The following is an 18,414-nucleotide window of genomic DNA, read 5'->3' as shown; positions in this document are numbered from 1 at the left end:
TAGGCTTGTGGAGACGGAAGCATTCCGCAACCTGATGCCGGTGGCCGTCCCTCGGTACTCGGTCCCCAGCCGCCACTATTTCTCCCGGTGTGTCGTCCCTGCATTACACAAGCACGTGTCCCAAAACATTAGCCGTGCCCTCAACAACGCTGTTACCGGGAAAGTCCACCTAACCACGGACACGTGGACAAGTGCTTGTGGGCAGGGACGGTACTGTAATGCACACGCCCGGGCTGAGCGGCGTGTGCGTGTGATTCCACTGGACCGTGCCGGAGAGTGAATGCCTGGAGGGGCGTAACTAGGTATTCACCCGATCCGACCAGGGTCGGACGACGGCATACGACGCCAGTGCACCAAGGAGGAACCGAGCAGAGGGACCAGGTGCTACTCCAGGACAGACCCCGGACACGGCTGTTGACCCACACAGGGGAATACAGGAACAGACAGGTTAGGCTGGCACACAGACTGGTGGGTATAGGCAGGCACGACTGGTATGCAGGCAGGCGGGTATGCAGGCAGGGGGGTACAGGCAAGCACGGCTAGAGTGCAGACAGGGAGGCACTAGCATGTTGGAACACAGGCGGGATAGGACCCAGTACACACTGGGACTCGGGAACAGAACCACAGATGTGGCGGACAAACACAGCAGTGAGGCACCCAGAGAGGTGAGCGAGAGCAGGGTGAGACGAGGCCGCCTGGAGCGATGAGCAAGAGTAGAGCAGGACGAGGCCACCTGGAGCGGTGAGCAAGAGTAGAGCAGGACGAGGCCGCCTGGAGCGGTGAGCAAGAGTAGAGCAGGACGAGGCCGCCTGGAGCTGTGAGCAAGAGTAGAGCAGGACGAGGCCGCCTGGAGCGATGAGCAAGAGTAGAGCAGGACGAGGCCGCCTGGAGCGGTGAGCAAGAGTAGAGCAGGACGAGGCCGTCTGTAGTGGTGAGCAAGAGTAGAGCAGGACGAGGCCGCCTGTAGCGGTGAGCAAGAGTAGAGCAGGACGAGGCCGCCTGGAGCGGTGAGCAAGAGTAGAGCAGGACGAGGCCGCCTGGAGCGGTGAGCAAGAGTAGAGCATGACGAGGCCGCCTGGAGCAGTGAGCAAGAGTAGAGCAGGACGAGGCCGCCTGGAGCGGTGAGCAAGAGTAGTCAGAGCAGAGCAAGACTGCTGGAGCAGTGAGCAAAAGGTAAGAGCGGAGCAAGACTGCCGGAGCAGTGAGCAAAGGGTAAGAGTGGGCCAGAACCGCCGGAGCGGTGAGCAAAGGCAGAGCAGGCTAGAACCGCCAGAGCGGTGAGCAAGGTTGAGCAGGCTAGAACCGCCGGAGCGGTGAGCAAGGCAGAGCAGGCTAGAACCACCGGAACGGTGAGCAAGGCAGAGCAGGCTAGAACCGCCGGAGCGGTGAGCAAGGCAGAGCAGGCTAGAACCGCCGGAGCGGTGAGCAAGGCAGAGCAGGCTAGAACCGCCGGAGCGGTGAGCAAGGCAGAGCAGGCTAGAACCGCCGGAGCGGTGAGCAAGGCAGAGCAGGCTAGAACCGCCAGAGCGGTGAGCAAGGCAGAGCAGGCTAGAACCGCCAGAGCGGTGAGCAAGGCAGAGCAGGGGGGACAGGGCTCTGTACACACGGAACAGGCAGGAAGGGAAAGGCAGAACCAGATACCCACAGGGTACTTACAGTGAAGTAGCGAGTGGACCACAAACTCACAAACGGAAGTACAGTGACAACGAGCAGGAGTAGGTACGAGTTCAGACTCTGCAGAAAAAGGAAAGGTACGGACATAGAGAAACAGGATAGAACAGACAAGAACAGACACAGTAGCAAGATACAGGAGCGGGTCTAGGTATGCAGCCCCTAGAAGGCGGGAGGAACAGTCTAGGAGCGTTTTCAGACAGGACAGACAAGATACGGGAGCGGATTTAGATATGCGGCCCCTAGAAGGCGGAACGAACAGGCAAGGAGCGTGTTCAAACAGGACTGGAAATACAGCCTACAAGAAAGGCAAGCAAGCAAACACAGAAAGGGACCTGGCACATTCAGAGTGAAAGAGCACACTGAATGAAACACAATGCTCAGGCAGGGATTCATTGGAGCAGCTGGGTTAAATACCAGGTGACAGACAGCAATAGGCTGAGGACGCACAAGGGGTGTGCCCGCAGCAGGTACAAGAAACAGGAAGTGATCGGGCGCCGCCCTTAAGCTGCAGACACAGAGGCAAGCAGACAACATGGAGGGAAGCCAGGCTAGCAGACAGGACTGAAGATCAAGTGCGCGCTCTTGCACAGTGGGAGATGGACCACTATGCAAGGACGCCGCCAGGTATGTTACAGTACCCCCCCCCTTACGCCCCCTCTTCTTCAGGCCTGCCAGAATGTTCCGCAGGGAATTCGAGGGCCAATCCTTTACTTCAAGGAGATCACTTCCACTGTCCACCGGAAAAACTGGTCTCCTCTGGGTAGCTAGGATGCTACCTCCTATCCAGCCATCCTCAGCAACAGACGAAACGGGTGGAGTACCAGGAACAGCACACAAGGAAGTCTCTCTCCACTTATTATCAGGTAGCACCCCAGAGGGTTCAGGAGACAACTGGAAGCCCTCTGCTGGGTTGGAGGGGTGCAGAGACTCGGGGGTAACCTCTGCTTTGGGGTACATCTTGTCAAGCTCACAGGATGAAATGGGCGAGGTATCAGGTACAAGGTGTAGAAAAGTCACTGTCTCTTTGTTATCAGGTGGTACCCCGGAGGATTCAGGAAACAACTTGGGGTCCTCCGCCGGGTCGGAAGAGTGCAGAGACTCGGGGGTAACCTCTGCTTCGGAGTACACTAGGTCGGACTCACTGGAAGAAGCGGGCGAGGTATCAGGTACCGAGTATAGGAGAGTCTCTGTCCATTCGCTATCAGGTAGCACCCCGAAGGGTTCAGGAGACAACTGGAGGTCCTCCGCCTGCTCGGAGGGGTGTAGAGACTTGGGGATAACCTCTGCTTTGGGGTACACTAGGTTGGACTCACTGGAAGAAGCGGGCGAGGTATCAGGTACCGAGTATAGGAGAGTCTCTGTCCATTTGCTACCAGGTAGCCCCCCGAAGGGTTCTGGAGACAACTGGAGGTCCTCCGCCTGGTCGGAGGGGTGTAGAGACTCGGGGTTAACTACCGCTTTGAGGTACCCATTGTCAGGCTCACAGGACGGAACGGCCGAAGTATCGGGTACCGGGTGTAGGGAAGTCTCTCTCCATTTGTCATCAGGTGGTATCCCGGAGGATTCTAGGTGGGCAGAAGTCTCTTCCGGCAGGAGAACAGGTGCGCTACCCACGCATATTACCCGTAGGGGCTGCTCCGGGATACCGGGAAATGAAGCTTCAGCAGGGACTTCAAGGTTGGGATCAGGAGGTCTTTGGGAGGACAGACCCAGGCGTGATGGCTTGCCTCTACGCCTAGCACGTCTGGACTGCCTCTTGAGGTTGGGAGAAGTATTCCGGAGTGCGTAGTCATCCTGTGTGGATTCTGGATGGGCAGTAGTCTCTTCGGGCAGGAGGACTAGTGCGCTACCCACACACATTACCCATCGGGGCTGCTCCGGGATTTTGGGAAGTGAAGCTTCAGCAGGGGTCTCCGGGTTAGGGTCATCGCAGACCATTGGAAAGGCCACCAGGAAGGCCTGAAGGTCCAGGAGGATAGGATCCTGTGTTTCCCATAGGGGGTTGATCCATTCCAAGGCATCACCCGCTAGGTTAGACATAATGAATCCCACCTTAACCCGATTGGTGGGAAAACAAAGAGGGTAGAACTTGAAGTGTAGCAAGCATTGCTCCACAAATGCACGACTCTGTCTTGGATCCCCATAGTACCGTGGCGGATCCGCAGGAACGAGTGCAGAAAGATCCATCTGGACGGGTGCGTAATTCGCCTGGAACTCAGCTAAAGAAAAAAATATATATATATATTTTTTATTTATTTTTAATGCACGTATTCGCTGGAAAATGTCTCAGAGAGCGAAGGCCGTGGGGCTCAACGGGAACCATGGCCTGAGCATGCTGTAATGCACACGCCCGGGCTGAGCGGCGTGTGCGTGTGATTCCACTGGACCGTGTCGGAGAGTGAATGCCTGTAGGGGCGTAACTAGGTATTCACCCGATCCGACCAGGGTCGCACGACGGCATACGACGCCAGTGCACCAAGGAGGAACCGAGCAGAGGGACCAGGTGCTACTCCAGGACAGACCCCGGACACGGCTGTTGACCCACACAGGGGAATACAGGAACAGACAGGTTAGGCTGGCACACAGACTGGTGGGTATAGGCAGGCACGACTGGTATGCAGGCAGGCGGGTATGCAGGCAGGGGGGTACAGGCAAGCACGGCTAGAGTGCAGACAGGGAGGCACTAGCAGGTTGGAACACAGGCGGGATAGGACCCAGTACACACTGGGACTCAGGAACAGAACCACAGATGTGGCGGACAAACACAGCAGAGTGAGGCCGCCCAGAGAGGTGAGCGAGAGCAGGGCAAGACGAGGCCGCCTGGAGCGGTGAGCAAGAGTAGAGCAGGACGAGGCCGCCTGGAGCGGTGAGCAAGAGTAGAGCAGGACGAGGCCGTCTGGAGCGGTGAGCAAGAGTAGAGCAGGACGAGGCCGCCTGGAGCGGTGAGCAAGAGTAGAGCAGGACGAGGCCGCCTGGAGCGGTGAGCAAAAGTAGTCAGAGCAGAGCAAGACTGCCGGAGCAGTGAGCAAAGGGTAAGAGCGGAGCAAGACTGCCGGAGCAGTGAGCAAAGGGTAAGAGTGGGCCAGAACCGCCGGAGAGGTGAGCAAAGGCAGAGCAGGCTAGAACCGCCGGAGCGGTGAGCAAGGCAGAGCAGGCTAGAACCGCCGGAGCGGTGAGCAAGGCTGAGCAGGCTAGAACCGCCGGAGCGGTGAGCAAGGCTGAGCAGGCTAGAACCGCCGGAGCGGTGAGCAAGGCAGAGCAGGCTAGAACCGCCGGAGCGGTGAGCAAGGCAGAGCAGGCTAGAACCGCCGGAGCGGTGAGCAAGGCAGAGCAGGCTAGAACCGCCGTAGCGGTGAGCAAGGCAGAGCAGGCTAGAACCGCCGTAGCGGTGAGCAAGGCAGAGTAGGCTAGAACCGCCGGAGCGGTGAGCAAGGCAGAGCAGGCTAGAACTGCCAGAGCGGTGAGCAAGGCAGAGCAGGCTAGAACTGCCGGAGCGGTGAGCAAGGCAGAGCAGGCTAGAACCGCCGGAGCGGTGAGCAAGGCAGAGCAGGGGGGACAGGGCTCTGTACACACGGAACAGGCAGGAAGGGAAAGGCAGAACCAGATACCCACAGGGTACTTACAGTGAAGTAGCGAGTGGACCACAAGCTCACAAACGGAAGTACAGTGACAACGAGCAGGAGTAGGTACGTGTTCAGACTCTGCAGAAAAAGGAAAGGTACGGACATAGAGAAACAGGCTACAAGAGTATACAGAAAAGAACAGACACAGTAGCAAGATACAGGAGTGGGTCTAGGTATGCAGCCCCTAGAAGGCGGGAGGAACATGCTAGGAGCGTGTTCAGACAGGACAGACAAGATACGGGAGCGGGTCTAGGTATGCGGCCCCTAGAAGGCGGAACGAACAGGCAAGGAGCGTGTTCAGACAGGACTGGAAATACAGCCTACAAGAAAGGCAAGCAAGCAAACACAGAAAGGGACCTGGCACATTCAGAGTGAAAGAGCACACTGAATGAAACACAATGCTCAGGCAGGGATTCATTGGAGCAGCTGGGTTAAATACCAGGTGACAGACAGCAATAGGCTGAGGACGCACAAGGGGTGTGCCTGCAGCAGGTACAAGAAACAGGAAGTGATCGGGCGCCGCCCTTAAGCAGCAGACACAGAGGCAAGCAGACAGCAAGGAGGGAAGCCAGGCTAGCAGACAGGACTGGAGATCAAGTGCGCGCTCTTGCACAGTGGGAGATGGACCACTATGCAAGGACGCCGCCAGGTATGTTACAGGTACATCTTGCTGACGGCACACTGGGTTAACATAGTGGAAGCCGGGACCCAGTCGGACTTTGGGACGGAACAAGTCCTCCCGACGCCAAGGATTGCGGGCCCTAGGTCAATCAGGGTTGCCCCCACGGTCTACAGCTCCTGCACCTCATCCTCTTCAGCCTCCATCTCCGAAATGACCACATCAGTCACAAGCTGGAAGCACTGCAGCACTGCCTCGGCCAAGCGGCAACAGGCTGTGCTGAAGCTAATATGCTTAGGTGACAAACCGCACAATGCTGAAGAGTTGTGGACACCTCTGAAAGAGCAGGCAGATCTGTGGCTCACACCGCTGAACCTACAGCCAGGCATGGTCGTGTGTGACAATGGCCGGAACCTGGTGGCGGCTCTGAGGCGAGGCGAGCTCACACACGTGCCATGCCTGGCACATGTGCTTAACCTTGTGGTTCAGCGGTTTCTCAAATCCTACCCGGAACTGCCGGATTTGCTTGTTAAAGTACGCCCCTGTGTGCCCATTTTAGAAAGTCAGCTACAGCTTCCACTGACCTTGCCGTGTTTCAGCAGCGTTTGCAGCTTCCGGCTCACAGACTGGTGTGAACCAAGCGTTGGAACTCTACACTGCAGATGTTGGGAAGGATTTGTGAGCAGAAGAGGGCAGTTGTTGAGTACCAGCATCAACAAGGCCGTCGGTAATCAGTTCAGACTCCACACATAAGACCTCAGGAGTTGACATGGATGTCAGACATCCTCCAAAACTTTGAGGACTCCACCAAGATGGTGAGCGGTGATAACGCCATAATTAGCATCACCATCCCATTTCTCTGTCTTCTGAAACTCTGTCTGCTCGCAATCAAAGAGGAAGCATTGCAGGTGGAGCACGATGAGATGGAGCAAGGAACCATACAGGGTGATTACACACAGCCCAGCCTCATCTCATTCCAACGTGGATTGGGTGACAATGAGGAAGAGGAGGAGGAGGAAGGACAGGAGCTAGTTTCATGTGCTATAGACGGTACTACCTGCACAGCTGTCATACTGTCTGTTCAGCGTGGATGGCAGGAGGACAGAGAGGAGGAGGAGGAGAGCATGGTCAGTCATCCTCTTGGTGAGGACACGGAAGTCTTGCCTCTTAGTAGTCTGGCACGCATGGCTGAGTTTATGTTACGCTGCCTTTCCCATGACCCTCGCGTTCTCAAAATTTTGGGTGACAGTCATTACTGGTTGGTGACACTTCTAGACCCACGCTACAAGGATAACTTTATATCTCTTATTCCTGAGGCGGACAGGTCTACAAAATGGGGCTGTACCAGAAGGCCCTTGTTGCGGGAACTATTAAAAAAATTCCCATCTGAAAACGCTGACTGCAGAGGGCACACTTCGTTGGACAACCAAGGAGTACAGGCGAGAGAGACACAACTTCAATCCAGCAGAGGCAGGGGAAGACTGTCAAAGTCCTGGGAAAGTTTTCTCAGCCCCTCCTATCGCACAAGCCCTGAGGCGCGGGGTACTCTCACAAGGAGTGCAAAGTTTGGGAAGATGCTGAGGGAGTACCTTTCCGACCGTACCAACATCCTCCGTGATTCTCTGTGCCTTATAATTATTTGGTATCCAAGCTGGATACGGGGAATGAACTGGCTCTCTATGCCTTGGAGGTCCTGGCCTGTCCTGCCACGAGCGTTTTATCAGAGCAGGTTTTAGTGTCGCTTGTGGAATTATAACTGATAAGCGCATCCGCCTGTCAACTGAAAATGCTGACAGGCTGACTCTTATAAAAATGAACAAGGGCTGGATTGGGCCAGACTTCTCAACACCACTGAATGATAGCAGCATAACATAAACTCAAATCCAGTGTCTTTTCTTGGGAGGTGTATTCCCATACACCTTTTCACACCCAGGCATGGGCATACCATTCCTGATTTTGGCTATTTGCTCTTGTCCTCCTCCTTCTCCTCATCCTCACCCTCCAACACCATATCACCACTGTGACCGTGGTCCGTGATGCAACACCCACATCATTTTTTTTAAAGGGTGTTTATGATGCCCGTAAAAATTTTTTTTTATACAGTATGTTCATGTATACCCCCCAGGGGTAAATATTTCTCAGCCCATACACTGGGCATTACAAGTATAGGAGGCCCGCTCCTTTCTAATGGGAACATTTTTTTATGAGGCCCTCCTCCACGTCTCTTTCAAGGGGCATTGGAGTGCCTCCAAATTTTTGGCAACCCTTGCATTCACTGCATAGGCCAACACTATGGGGGACCCACTTCCTAATAATGGGAACATTGTTTCAGGAGGCCCTCTGACCTCCATGTCTCTTCCAAGGGGCATTGAAGTGCCTCTAAATTTTTGGCAGCCCTTGTATTCACTGCATAGGCCAACACTATGGGAGACTCTCTCCTTTCTAATGGGAATTTGTCGTTACTGTGGCCCTGCTCTGTCTCTTTAATTTCTTAGTGGTTTTTTTTCTAAATTTGGTCAGCCGTTGGACTCACTGCATACCCTATAACTGTAAAGCAGACTCACTCCTTTCTAATGGGAACATGTCGTACTCGTTACTGTGGCCCTGCTCTATGTGTCTTTCAGAGTCCCTCGATCATCAATGAAACAGGATGTGTCTGATGATGTGTCACACACCATATTGCCAGATAAGGTTGTAAAATGTTAAAATGACATTTCCCGGTGAATGCATTTGCCTTAAAAAATGACGTAAAAAAAAAAACAAAACAGTAGGATCTTTCTTTAGTATAAAAACAGAGTCGCCAATGTGACCTCAATGTAATCACATTGTTCAGCTCCTGCACCTCCTCCATCTCCGAAATGACCACATCAGTCACAAGCTGAAAGCACTTGGCCAAGCGGCAACAGGCTGTGCTGAAGATAACATGCTTAATGCTTAGGTGACAAACCGCCCAGCGCTGCAGAGTTGTTGAAAGCTGTAACACAGCAGCTTGATCTGTGGCTTTCACCGCTGAACATACAGCCAGGCATGGTCGTGTGTGACAATGGGCGGAACCTGCTGACGGAAAAATGACAGCCGGAATAGATATGGTTTCCCTCTATGCCAGTCCTTTCACTGAGCTAAAGAATATGGCTGTGGTGAAATACAACTCCCACTGAGAAGCTGTTTCAGATTGAAAAACATTGTGCCCACCAGAGGATTTGATTCTGAGGGCTCACTTTTCTCCCTCGCTCAAGAGCCCCATAGCAGCTGCAAAGTTAGCGCTATCATGAACTCTCCTGATGTAGAAGCCAGGGCACACCAGAGGATTCTCTGGTGGGACCGTCCAACCCTGCTGAGAAGCAGTCCTGGCTAAGAAAAGTGTGTGGGAACGTTCCCGGACACTCTATGGCTGCTTTTTTACTGAGGTGGAAACCCACGCAAACGGGGAGAAGATACAAAGTCCTTGCAGATGTTGTCCTTGCTGGGAATTTAACCCAGGATCCCAGCACTGCAAGGTTTCAGTGCTAACCACTGATCCAATGTGCTGCCATTCACCCTCTAATATCTAACAGGCTGGAGAAACTTGCACCTACTGCCACTCTATCTTCTGCTCCTTTGTGAGAAACTAATGTATTTGGGCAGCCACTCAGTCTACCAAATAAAATTCCTGAGAAGGAAATTGGGAGTGGCTTTGCTACTGTTACTGGGGGCAGTGCTAGTACCATAGCGTCGTACCATACTTTACTGGAAATATTCCAGACTGGTAGGAGGCAAGCAAATTCCCACAGAAAAGTACCAGCAGTAATGTTCAGGGACCCGTAGAAGGCGGAGACAACACCGGGAGAAATAGTGACGGCTGGGGACTGAGTATGGACACGAAGCATGAAGTTGTGAAAAGCTTCTGCCTCCATGAGCCTAAAAGGCCACATTTCAAGTACAAGCAGCTGCCCAGAAATCTGGCAGTTTAGTATTGCGGCCTGTGGGTGGGTGGCTGGCTGCATACTTGCGCTTGCATTCCAAGTAACAGAAAACTAAGCAGATGGTGTCCTTTATCATAATCATGGCCTCACCTCGGCACTATGAACTCTCCTGAAGGAGAAGTCAGGGCCCACCGGAGGAGTCTCTGGTTTTCTGGTGGGTCCGTCCAATCCTGCCCAGAAGCAGCCCTGGCTAAGAGAAGTGCGGTGGAAGGTTCCTGGACACTCTATGGCTGTTTTTTTAATGTGGATCGGATTTGCTTATGCATGTTATTTCTCAAACCGCATTGCACATCAGACCATTGCCCAACTCTGTAGTCATGAAATGAAATGCGCAAAGAAAGATGTTTGTGTGTGAGAGCACCACCGAGAACTGCAAGTTGATGTTGGACGGGCTGCCATTGCTTCTGCAAAAAGCTGCTTTAGAGGACTTCCTGGGAGAAATGACACCCAGACTAGATACGGCTTCCCTCTATGCCATTCCTTTCACCGAGCTAAAGAATATGGCTGTGGTGAAATACAACTCTCAGCAAAAAAAGCTGTGGACTGGCTCCGTACCATCCCTGGCCACATTCACCTGTCCACTTGTTTGTGGTTAGGAGGGCCTTCCCAGTAAGTGCACTGGGGACGGCACGGGTAATGCTGTGGGACCTGTGCTTGTGGAAGGCGGAGACGATACCGGGAGAAACAGTGGCGGCTGGGGACCGAGTATGGACACCCGGCTGCCTCTGGCATGAGGTTATGAAAAGCTTCCGCCTCCACGAGCCTAAAAGGCCACATTTCAAGTGAAAGCAGCTGTAGAGGACTTCCTGGGAGAAATGACAGCTGGGTAGATATGGTTTCCCAAGTCATTTCACCAAGCTAAAGAATATGGCTGTGGTGAAATACAACTCAGCAAAAAAAGCTGTGGACTGGCTCCGTACCATCCCTGGCCACATTCACCTGTCCACGTGTTTGTGGTTAGGCTTTCCTTCCCAGTAAGTGCACTGGGGAGGGCACGGGTAATGTGTTGGGACCCGTGCTTGTGGAAGGCGGAGACGATACCGGGAGAAACAGTGGCGGCTGGGGACCGAGTATGGACACCCGGCCGCTGCCGGCATGAGGTTATGAAAAGCTTTCGCCTCCACGAGCCTAAAAGGCCACATTTCAAGTGAAAGCAACTTGTAATGTTGTGGGACCCGTGCTTGTGGAAGGCGAAGACGTTACCGGGAGAAACAGTGGCGGCTGGGGACTGAATATGGCCACACGACCACAGCTGGCATGAGGTTATGAAAAGCTTCCGCCTCCACGAGCCTAAAAGGCCACATTTCAAGTGAAAGCAGCTTTAGAGGACTTTCTGGGAGAAATGACAGCTGGGTAGATATGGTTTCCCAAGTCCTTTCACCAAGCTAAAGAATATGGCCGTGGTGAAATACAACTCCGCAAAAAAAGCTGTGGACTGGCTCCGTACCATCCCTGGCCACATTCACCTATCCACATGTTTGTGGTTAGGCGGTCCTTCCCAGTAAGTGCACTTGGGAGGGCACGGGTAATGTTGTGGGACCCGTGCTTGAGGAAGGCGGAGACGACACTGGACAAATAGTGGCGGCTGGGCACCGAGTACGGATACCCGGTCGCCGCCACCATAAGATTGTGGACAGCTTCCGCCTCCACGAGCCTAAAAGGCCGCATTTCAAATTTGGCAGTATAGTATTGAAGCCTGTGGGTTGGTGGGTGGCTGGCTGCATACTTGCGCTTGCATTCCAAGGAATGGGGTAGGGACAACTGAACGCTGCACTGGGACAAGGACATGGACAGTGATTGTTGCAAGTCTGCAACGACAGGTGCATGGCAGGAGGCATCTTCGCATGCGCCAAGGATCACTTATGATGGGCACACTTTTAGGCAGTAACCTGGGAGTCAGAGATGCTTCCAGAGGTCTTCCCCATGCTGTTCCCATGTCTTTTCAGCACTGTATGCATGTGTCTGATGATGTGTCACACACCATATGGCCCGATAAGGTTGTAAAATGTTAAAATGACATTTCCTGGTGAATGCATTTGTCTTGGTTGAAAGCAATGCAAAAGTGGAAAAACGCATCAAAAACGCTACGTGTGAACATAGCCCAAGGTGTGGAGGAGTATTTTTGTTTTTGGTTACTTATTTTGCCTTATATACAAGTCATTACCCTGGAAAGGATGTTCCTTAACATATTTCCCAGGAAAATCCATTTTGGTTTCGTTTTTGTATGTTTTATTGTGAGTCCGTAAAAGTGGCGTAATATTCTGACAACATTGTTCACAGCAGTGACCTGGGAGTTAGAGATTCTTCTAGGGGTCTTTCCTATGCTGTTCCCATGTCATTTGAGGACTGTTCCCATCGATTTAGGAAATTTTTAGGCCCCCTGCAGACTTCCGGTGAGGGCCCTGGAAAAATGCTTGAGTTTCCCATAGACTTACACTGGGCTCGTTGCTCAGGTCAAGCACCTGAGCATTCCAATTTGCTCGACCCGAGCAACGAGCACCCGAGCATTTTAGTGTTCACTCCTCACTAATAATTACATATGTTTAAGGTACCATTGCTATTTGAAACATATTTTTTAATCTCTGTAAAAATATCAGGTAATTCATTTGTTTCATTTTCCTTAGCAAGAAAAGAGCAGATACAAGGGTTTTAAATATGTCAACCCAGTTTGTTATTTTTTATAACTTATTAAGATGTCACATTGTGGGGATTTGCGGCATTTGGATTTAATCTACATTTATTTTTGTTTCAGCTTGTGCAAGGGACGAACACTATACTCAGTGGTACGGGATGCAAAAATTGTCTTAGATGTCAACAAAACCAGGCAGATAGCACAAGAAATTGTGAAAGTAAGTAACTAATTTTCATTGTCTATGTCAGGCAATTCCTTATGTTTTGGCATTGTTAAAGCAAAATTAATATTAAAAGAGCACTACAGGTAAAAGCAGGCAGTGCATGACACCAGGATTGTCATTTTGCTATTAGGCACTGCCCCTCAGATCCAGAGTGTTCATTAGTGCGCACACCCCTTCTTATGCCATGGATCAATAGTTGTTAGGCTTCATTCAGATGACAATTTTTATCAGTGCTCTGGATCAGAATTTTTGTCAGTGTTGTTGGTATGTTTGTTTTTACCATCAGTGATTTTCTTATATGGCAGAAAAAAAATTCAGAGGTCTCCTAGCCATTATTACAATGTTAAAAATGAATAGCAAACAGATGGCATCCGTGTGCAGTCCATGGTTTTCCCAAACCCAGACTTGAATGAGTGATTTTGAGCTATAAAAATGGACATGCCTCCGGGACTTATGAACAGCCCATAAACGTTAATGAGTATGTGTTCAAACTTCATGAAAAATGAACGTCTGGATGGGGCCATACACCATCATAGGAACCACTGTTTTTTATTGCTTTTCAACATATTGTATATATTCTGCGCACACCAAAATCGTATAGATTCATGCCAGTTCTTGGCAGATGTACCACTGAGAACTGAAGTTGAAGGTCTTCACTATCGAACCTTAAATGTAAATTTATTTGGTTCTCTTCATTAAAAAAATGATTAAACAGTTGATTTGCATATGACATCAGGGCTAAATCGTGGCAATGACAGTAGCAATATCTGTAGTCTGAAACCCTTTCCTACACTATCCTGTCACCTCTAAAAAATGGAATCCTACTGTAAGTGAATAATAGAGTAGTGAGCACAGCCGGATGATTCCTCACTGGTGTCTGCCTGCCCGCTTTTTTCTGAAACCATGAGTGAGAAGTGGAGCAGCGTAAAAGTAGAGGAGAGTTAAAGGGGTATTCCCATCACCAAGATCCTATCCCAATATGTAGTAAGTGTAATAATAATAATATTAGCAAATACCTCCAATTAGAAATGTAGTATATTTTTTCTGATTCTCTGTCTCTTTCCTCATGACCACTAGCAACTAGCTAACTAACTGTCACTATATCAGTGGTCGTAACCATGGATACCTAAGGTCCTGCAATGCCTGCACATGAGGAAAGAGACATAGCGAATCAGAACTATACTACTTTTCTAATTGAAAGTATTTGCTAATATTAATATTACACCTGCTAAATATTGGGATAGGATCTTGGAGATGGGAATACTCCTTTAAGCATTTTAGTGAAAGGGGCTAGGATGAAACATTATTATTGGATGGGGCCCAGGATGGGGGACATTATTAAATAAAGGGCCCAGGACGAGGTACATTATTACATGATGGTGAACATTATACCAGGAAGGGGCCCAGAATATGGGACATTATTACTGGAAGGGGCCCAGGATTGGGGACAGTATTCCTGGAAGGGGCCCAGGATGAGTGACTTTATTACAGAACGGCCCCAAGATGGGGGGAAATTATTACAGGAAGCAGTCAGGAGGAGGGATGTTATTAGATGGGGGAGCGACTATACATGTCTTTATAGGATCTAGAACCATATAAGGGCCCATACATCTGACCAACACGGAGGTGGGGGCCCAGTTCCAACATTTGAGACGGGGCCCATCACACACTAGTTACGCCACTGATTGCAGTAATACTGGTATGTAATCTTAGCTAATGTTATATATTTTTATGTAAGTTTCACAGTACAATAACCATCAATAACAGTGCTGACTGTGAAGGATTAATAAATTAGTGAAGACCAAACACCCTGACTTGTATTATAATAAAAATATGTATCTGATAACATGCGATGTAAATATGAACAGCTTATCCGATATCCTTTCATCTAACTAATGTTGCCGCAGTTGTTGATTAGCAGCTGTTATGTAATACACAGAAAAATAGCAGTTCTGGAAAAAACAAAGAAGAGATTATTACTCATTTTTTCCATACGTAACCCCATATTGTTGCTGAAGAAGGAAACAAGATAAATCACCAAGAAAGTTAAACATTTTGATGCACAGTTCATAATTTATTCTGCTTTTCAAGAAAGTAATTGCTTTGTGCTGTGCTGCTAAAAATGTTTAGATCGGAGAACTCTTGCAGTGTAAGCAAGATTGTGCCACCAAGTATTGTACAGTGAAACAACTGACAATGATAGATCTAAATCATTTCTCCACAAAATGTTATGCAGCACACATCAAAAGCCAGAAAAATTACAAGACTTAATTTTCTGCTCCGCTGAGCATGTAGAGGTGAAAAAGATCACAATCCATTGTATGTGTAGGTGTGTTTTTCATGTAATTAATTTCATCACTAGTGTCCTTTGTATAATAGAAGATTATTCTTAATCACCATCAGCAAAATTGGATGATCTGATATAATGAACTAGTTTTTATAATATTACAGTGCTAACAGTTTGTTTATGAATTGTATCTTCATTCATCTATGTATTACTAAACTTTGGTTACTTTTAGCTTACTCAAAGTCATAAATCGTGGCTAGTTTGTTTTTCGCCCTGAAATTTAGTTTAGTTTGCTGTCCACGTCCTATATTTTAATGCCTCACTTGAGCAGAATAGTTTATTATTGCCCCCTGTACCGTGAAATCCAGCACTCATGCCCCCACATCCGTCCCCCTGCACTACCACTGATGTGTGGCAGCAATTATTTAGATAATGTACTTCATATCTTCCAGCATGAAGTTATGTTTCAGAGCTCCAATTTAAAGACATCATTGCAGATTGAAGCTGATTAGAACAGTGTCAAAAAAATCCCTCTCCATCACCTTCACATGGGTGTGACTATAAGGGTTACATATAACTACACAGCTTAAAGCATCACTCCAGTCTTTTTTTATATTTCAGCCCTGGAATGGTGCCACTAATCTCAATTCCCTGACCTTAGTCTTATACTTAACATCTGCCGTCTTCAGCTGTTCCCGTCACCGCTCCGGTCCTGTGGTGCCATCCTGTGACCACAACTTCTGACTGACCGGAAGTTAGGTGTAATGGTCACAAGCTCTAAGTGTAAGTCTATGAGACCCTCGTTCTGGCTCTCATTGACTTACATTGAGTTATGACTTCCAAATCTCTCTGGCAAACACTGGATCGATCTGGCAGGTCACAACCTGTGTGAGGCCGACCGGAGCAACACAGATGAAATATGAAGATGGCGGTTTGTAAGTATAAGGCTAGAGACAGGGAACTTACACTATAGAAACATAGAAAGGTAGAATTGGAAGGGACCTCCAGGGTCATCTGGTCCAACCCCCTGCTCAATGCAGGATTCACTAAACCATCTCAGACAGATGTCTGTCCAGCCTTTGTTTGAAGACTTCCATTGAAAGAGAAATCACCACCTCTTGTGGCAGCCTGTTCCACTCATTGATCACCCTCACTTTCAAAATGTTTTTTCTAATATCTAATCTGTATCTTCTCCCTTTCAGTTTCATCCCATTGCTTCTTGTGTTTCTTTGTGCAAATGAGAATAAAGCTGATCCCTCTACAGTGTGAAATCCCTTCAGATATTTGTAGACAGCTATAAAGTCTCCTCTCAGTCTTCTCTTTTTCAAGCCAAACATTCCCAAATCCTCTAGCCGTTCCTCATAGAACATACTTTGCAGTCTGCTCACCATCCTGGTAGCTCTTCTCTGAACTTGCTACAGTTTTTCCATGTCTTTTTTTAAATCTGGTGCCCAGAACTGGACACAGTATTCCAGATGAGGTCTGAATAAAGAGGAGTAGAGAGGGATAATTACTTCACGTGATCTAGACTCTATGCTTCTGTTAATGCAACCCAGAATTGTGTCTGTCTTTTTTGCTGCTGCATCACACTGTTTACTCATGTTGGTCAGTCTGTGATCTATTAGTATGCCCAAGTCTTTTTCACATGTGCTTTTGCTTAGCCTTATTCCTCCCATTCTGTATATGCTTTTTTAATTTTTCTTGCCCAGATGTAGGACTTTGCATTTCTCCCTGTTAAAAACCAATCTGTTCGTTGCTGCCCACAGTTCCAGTTTGTTTAGATCTTTTTGAATCCTCTCTCTCTTCTCTAGTATTAGCTATCCCTCCTAGCTTTGCGTCATCAGTAAATTTAATCAGTTTACCCTCAAGTCCTTCATCTAAATCATTGATAAAGATGTTCAATAACACAGAGCCCAGGACAGATGTTTCCCTGATGCATCCAGTCAGTGATTCCATCATAGAAGGAAATTAGTTTATTCTGACATGACTTATCCATGCTGGCTCTGGGTAATCACTTCATTCTCATAAAGGTACTTGCATACATGTTGTTTAATATAGTTCCCTGTGTCCACCTTCTTCCCCTTTTTGAAGATAGGGACAACATTCGCTCTTCTCCAGTGTCTGGGACTTCTCCTGTTCTCCAAGAATTTTCAAAGATTATGGAAATCGTCTCTTCAGAGAGGAAGAGGACTAGAACTCTAGTGCCACCTGTAGGAAGTAGCAATCCTAACAGTCAATATTGACTCTCTAATGAGCCTTGTCACATGATTTAGATAAAAGCCAGAACCAGAATCTCAATTTACAGACACTGTGTTTCAGGGTACTGCCCCTCATCAGTACAAAGTGTGAGATCTGGTTTGGCTGGGTGAGAGGCGTCTGACCGGGACCCAAGGGGTAACGTTTCTCCTTGCAGAGAGTGACATGTTAAGCATGTTAAGGTGAGGAGAATTTTAAGCCGCAATGCTACTCTGGGAAATATGCAAATTTTCTCTTCATAGATTCAAAGATTATGGAGAGTGGTTCAATAATTTCCTCTCCTATCTTCTTCAGTACCCTAGGATGTAATTCATCTGCACCTGGAGAATTTAATTAATTTATATTAGCTAAGTATTCCCTCACTATCTCTCTGTTTATAGATACCTGTAGTGTGGATTCTTCTATTCCTTCAATAGTACAGTGAAGATCAGTTGATGTTACATTTACGTTCTAAGAGACACCACTCCAGCAGTGGAAAAAAAAATACGCTGGAGTGGTGCTTTAACATACAACAGCATAACTTTGTAAGGGGGCAATTATGGAAATGTGAAGGTAGCCGCCTTTGACATAGAATAACTTGTTTGTTTTTATTTCATTTTGAGTTTTAAATATTTTAGTTGTAACATTACTGGAAATTGATTCATATCTTTTCTTACATTGAATGTGCTCTGGTATTTGAGGTTTCTGTACTATATAATATCTCTTCACTGGCAAGCAGTCTGTCAGTTTCCTGCAGTCATCTGCACAATGATTTACAGCACATTTATGCCATGTCACTTCTAGTAAGAACACAATAGCTATTTTTCTCATCTTCAAAGAAGTTTCAAATTATGATTTTCCTTTCTAGGAAACCTGAAAATGAAGCAACAATACACAGCATCATTATTAAGGCTGAGAACAGTCTTGAATAAAGGAATTTAAGTTTTCCATCATTGCCCTGTTACGTTTTTGCATATCTGTCACGGAGCAATGAGTATTTTATAGTGTTCATGAAATGCTTTGAAGTACACACATGGTCAAAATTGTTGGTACCCCTCGTTTAATGAAAGAAAAACCCACAATGATCACAGAAATAACTTGAATCTGACAAAAGTAATAATAAATTAAAAATCTATGAAAATGAACAAATGAAATTCAG

The 18,414-nt window shown here is 48.4% G+C and overlaps 1 protein-coding gene across 2 annotated transcripts in view; it reads left to right on the top strand.

Annotated features, from left to right (window-relative positions):
* KSR2 (kinase suppressor of ras 2) overlaps positions 1–18,414 on the top strand; it is a 757,356-nt gene that overhangs the window by 628,462 nt on the left and 110,480 nt on the right. For both annotated transcript variants that reach the window (XM_073676379.1, XM_073676380.1), the window contains exon 15: positions 12,631–12,727. In XM_073676379.1, the coding sequence (XP_073532480.1) occupies positions 12,631–12,727 (97 nt within the window). The remainder of the gene's footprint in view (positions 1–12,630; positions 12,728–18,414) is intronic.

This window comes from Phyllobates terribilis, unplaced genomic scaffold, assembly GCF_046119375.1.
Source record: "Phyllobates terribilis strain yellow unplaced genomic scaffold, ASM4611937v1 Scaffold_1__5_contigs__length_1240528914, whole genome shotgun sequence".
NCBI lineage: Eukaryota > Metazoa > Chordata > Amphibia > Anura > Dendrobatidae > Phyllobates > Phyllobates terribilis.
This window is presented reverse-complemented; position numbering and strand designations above follow the sequence as displayed.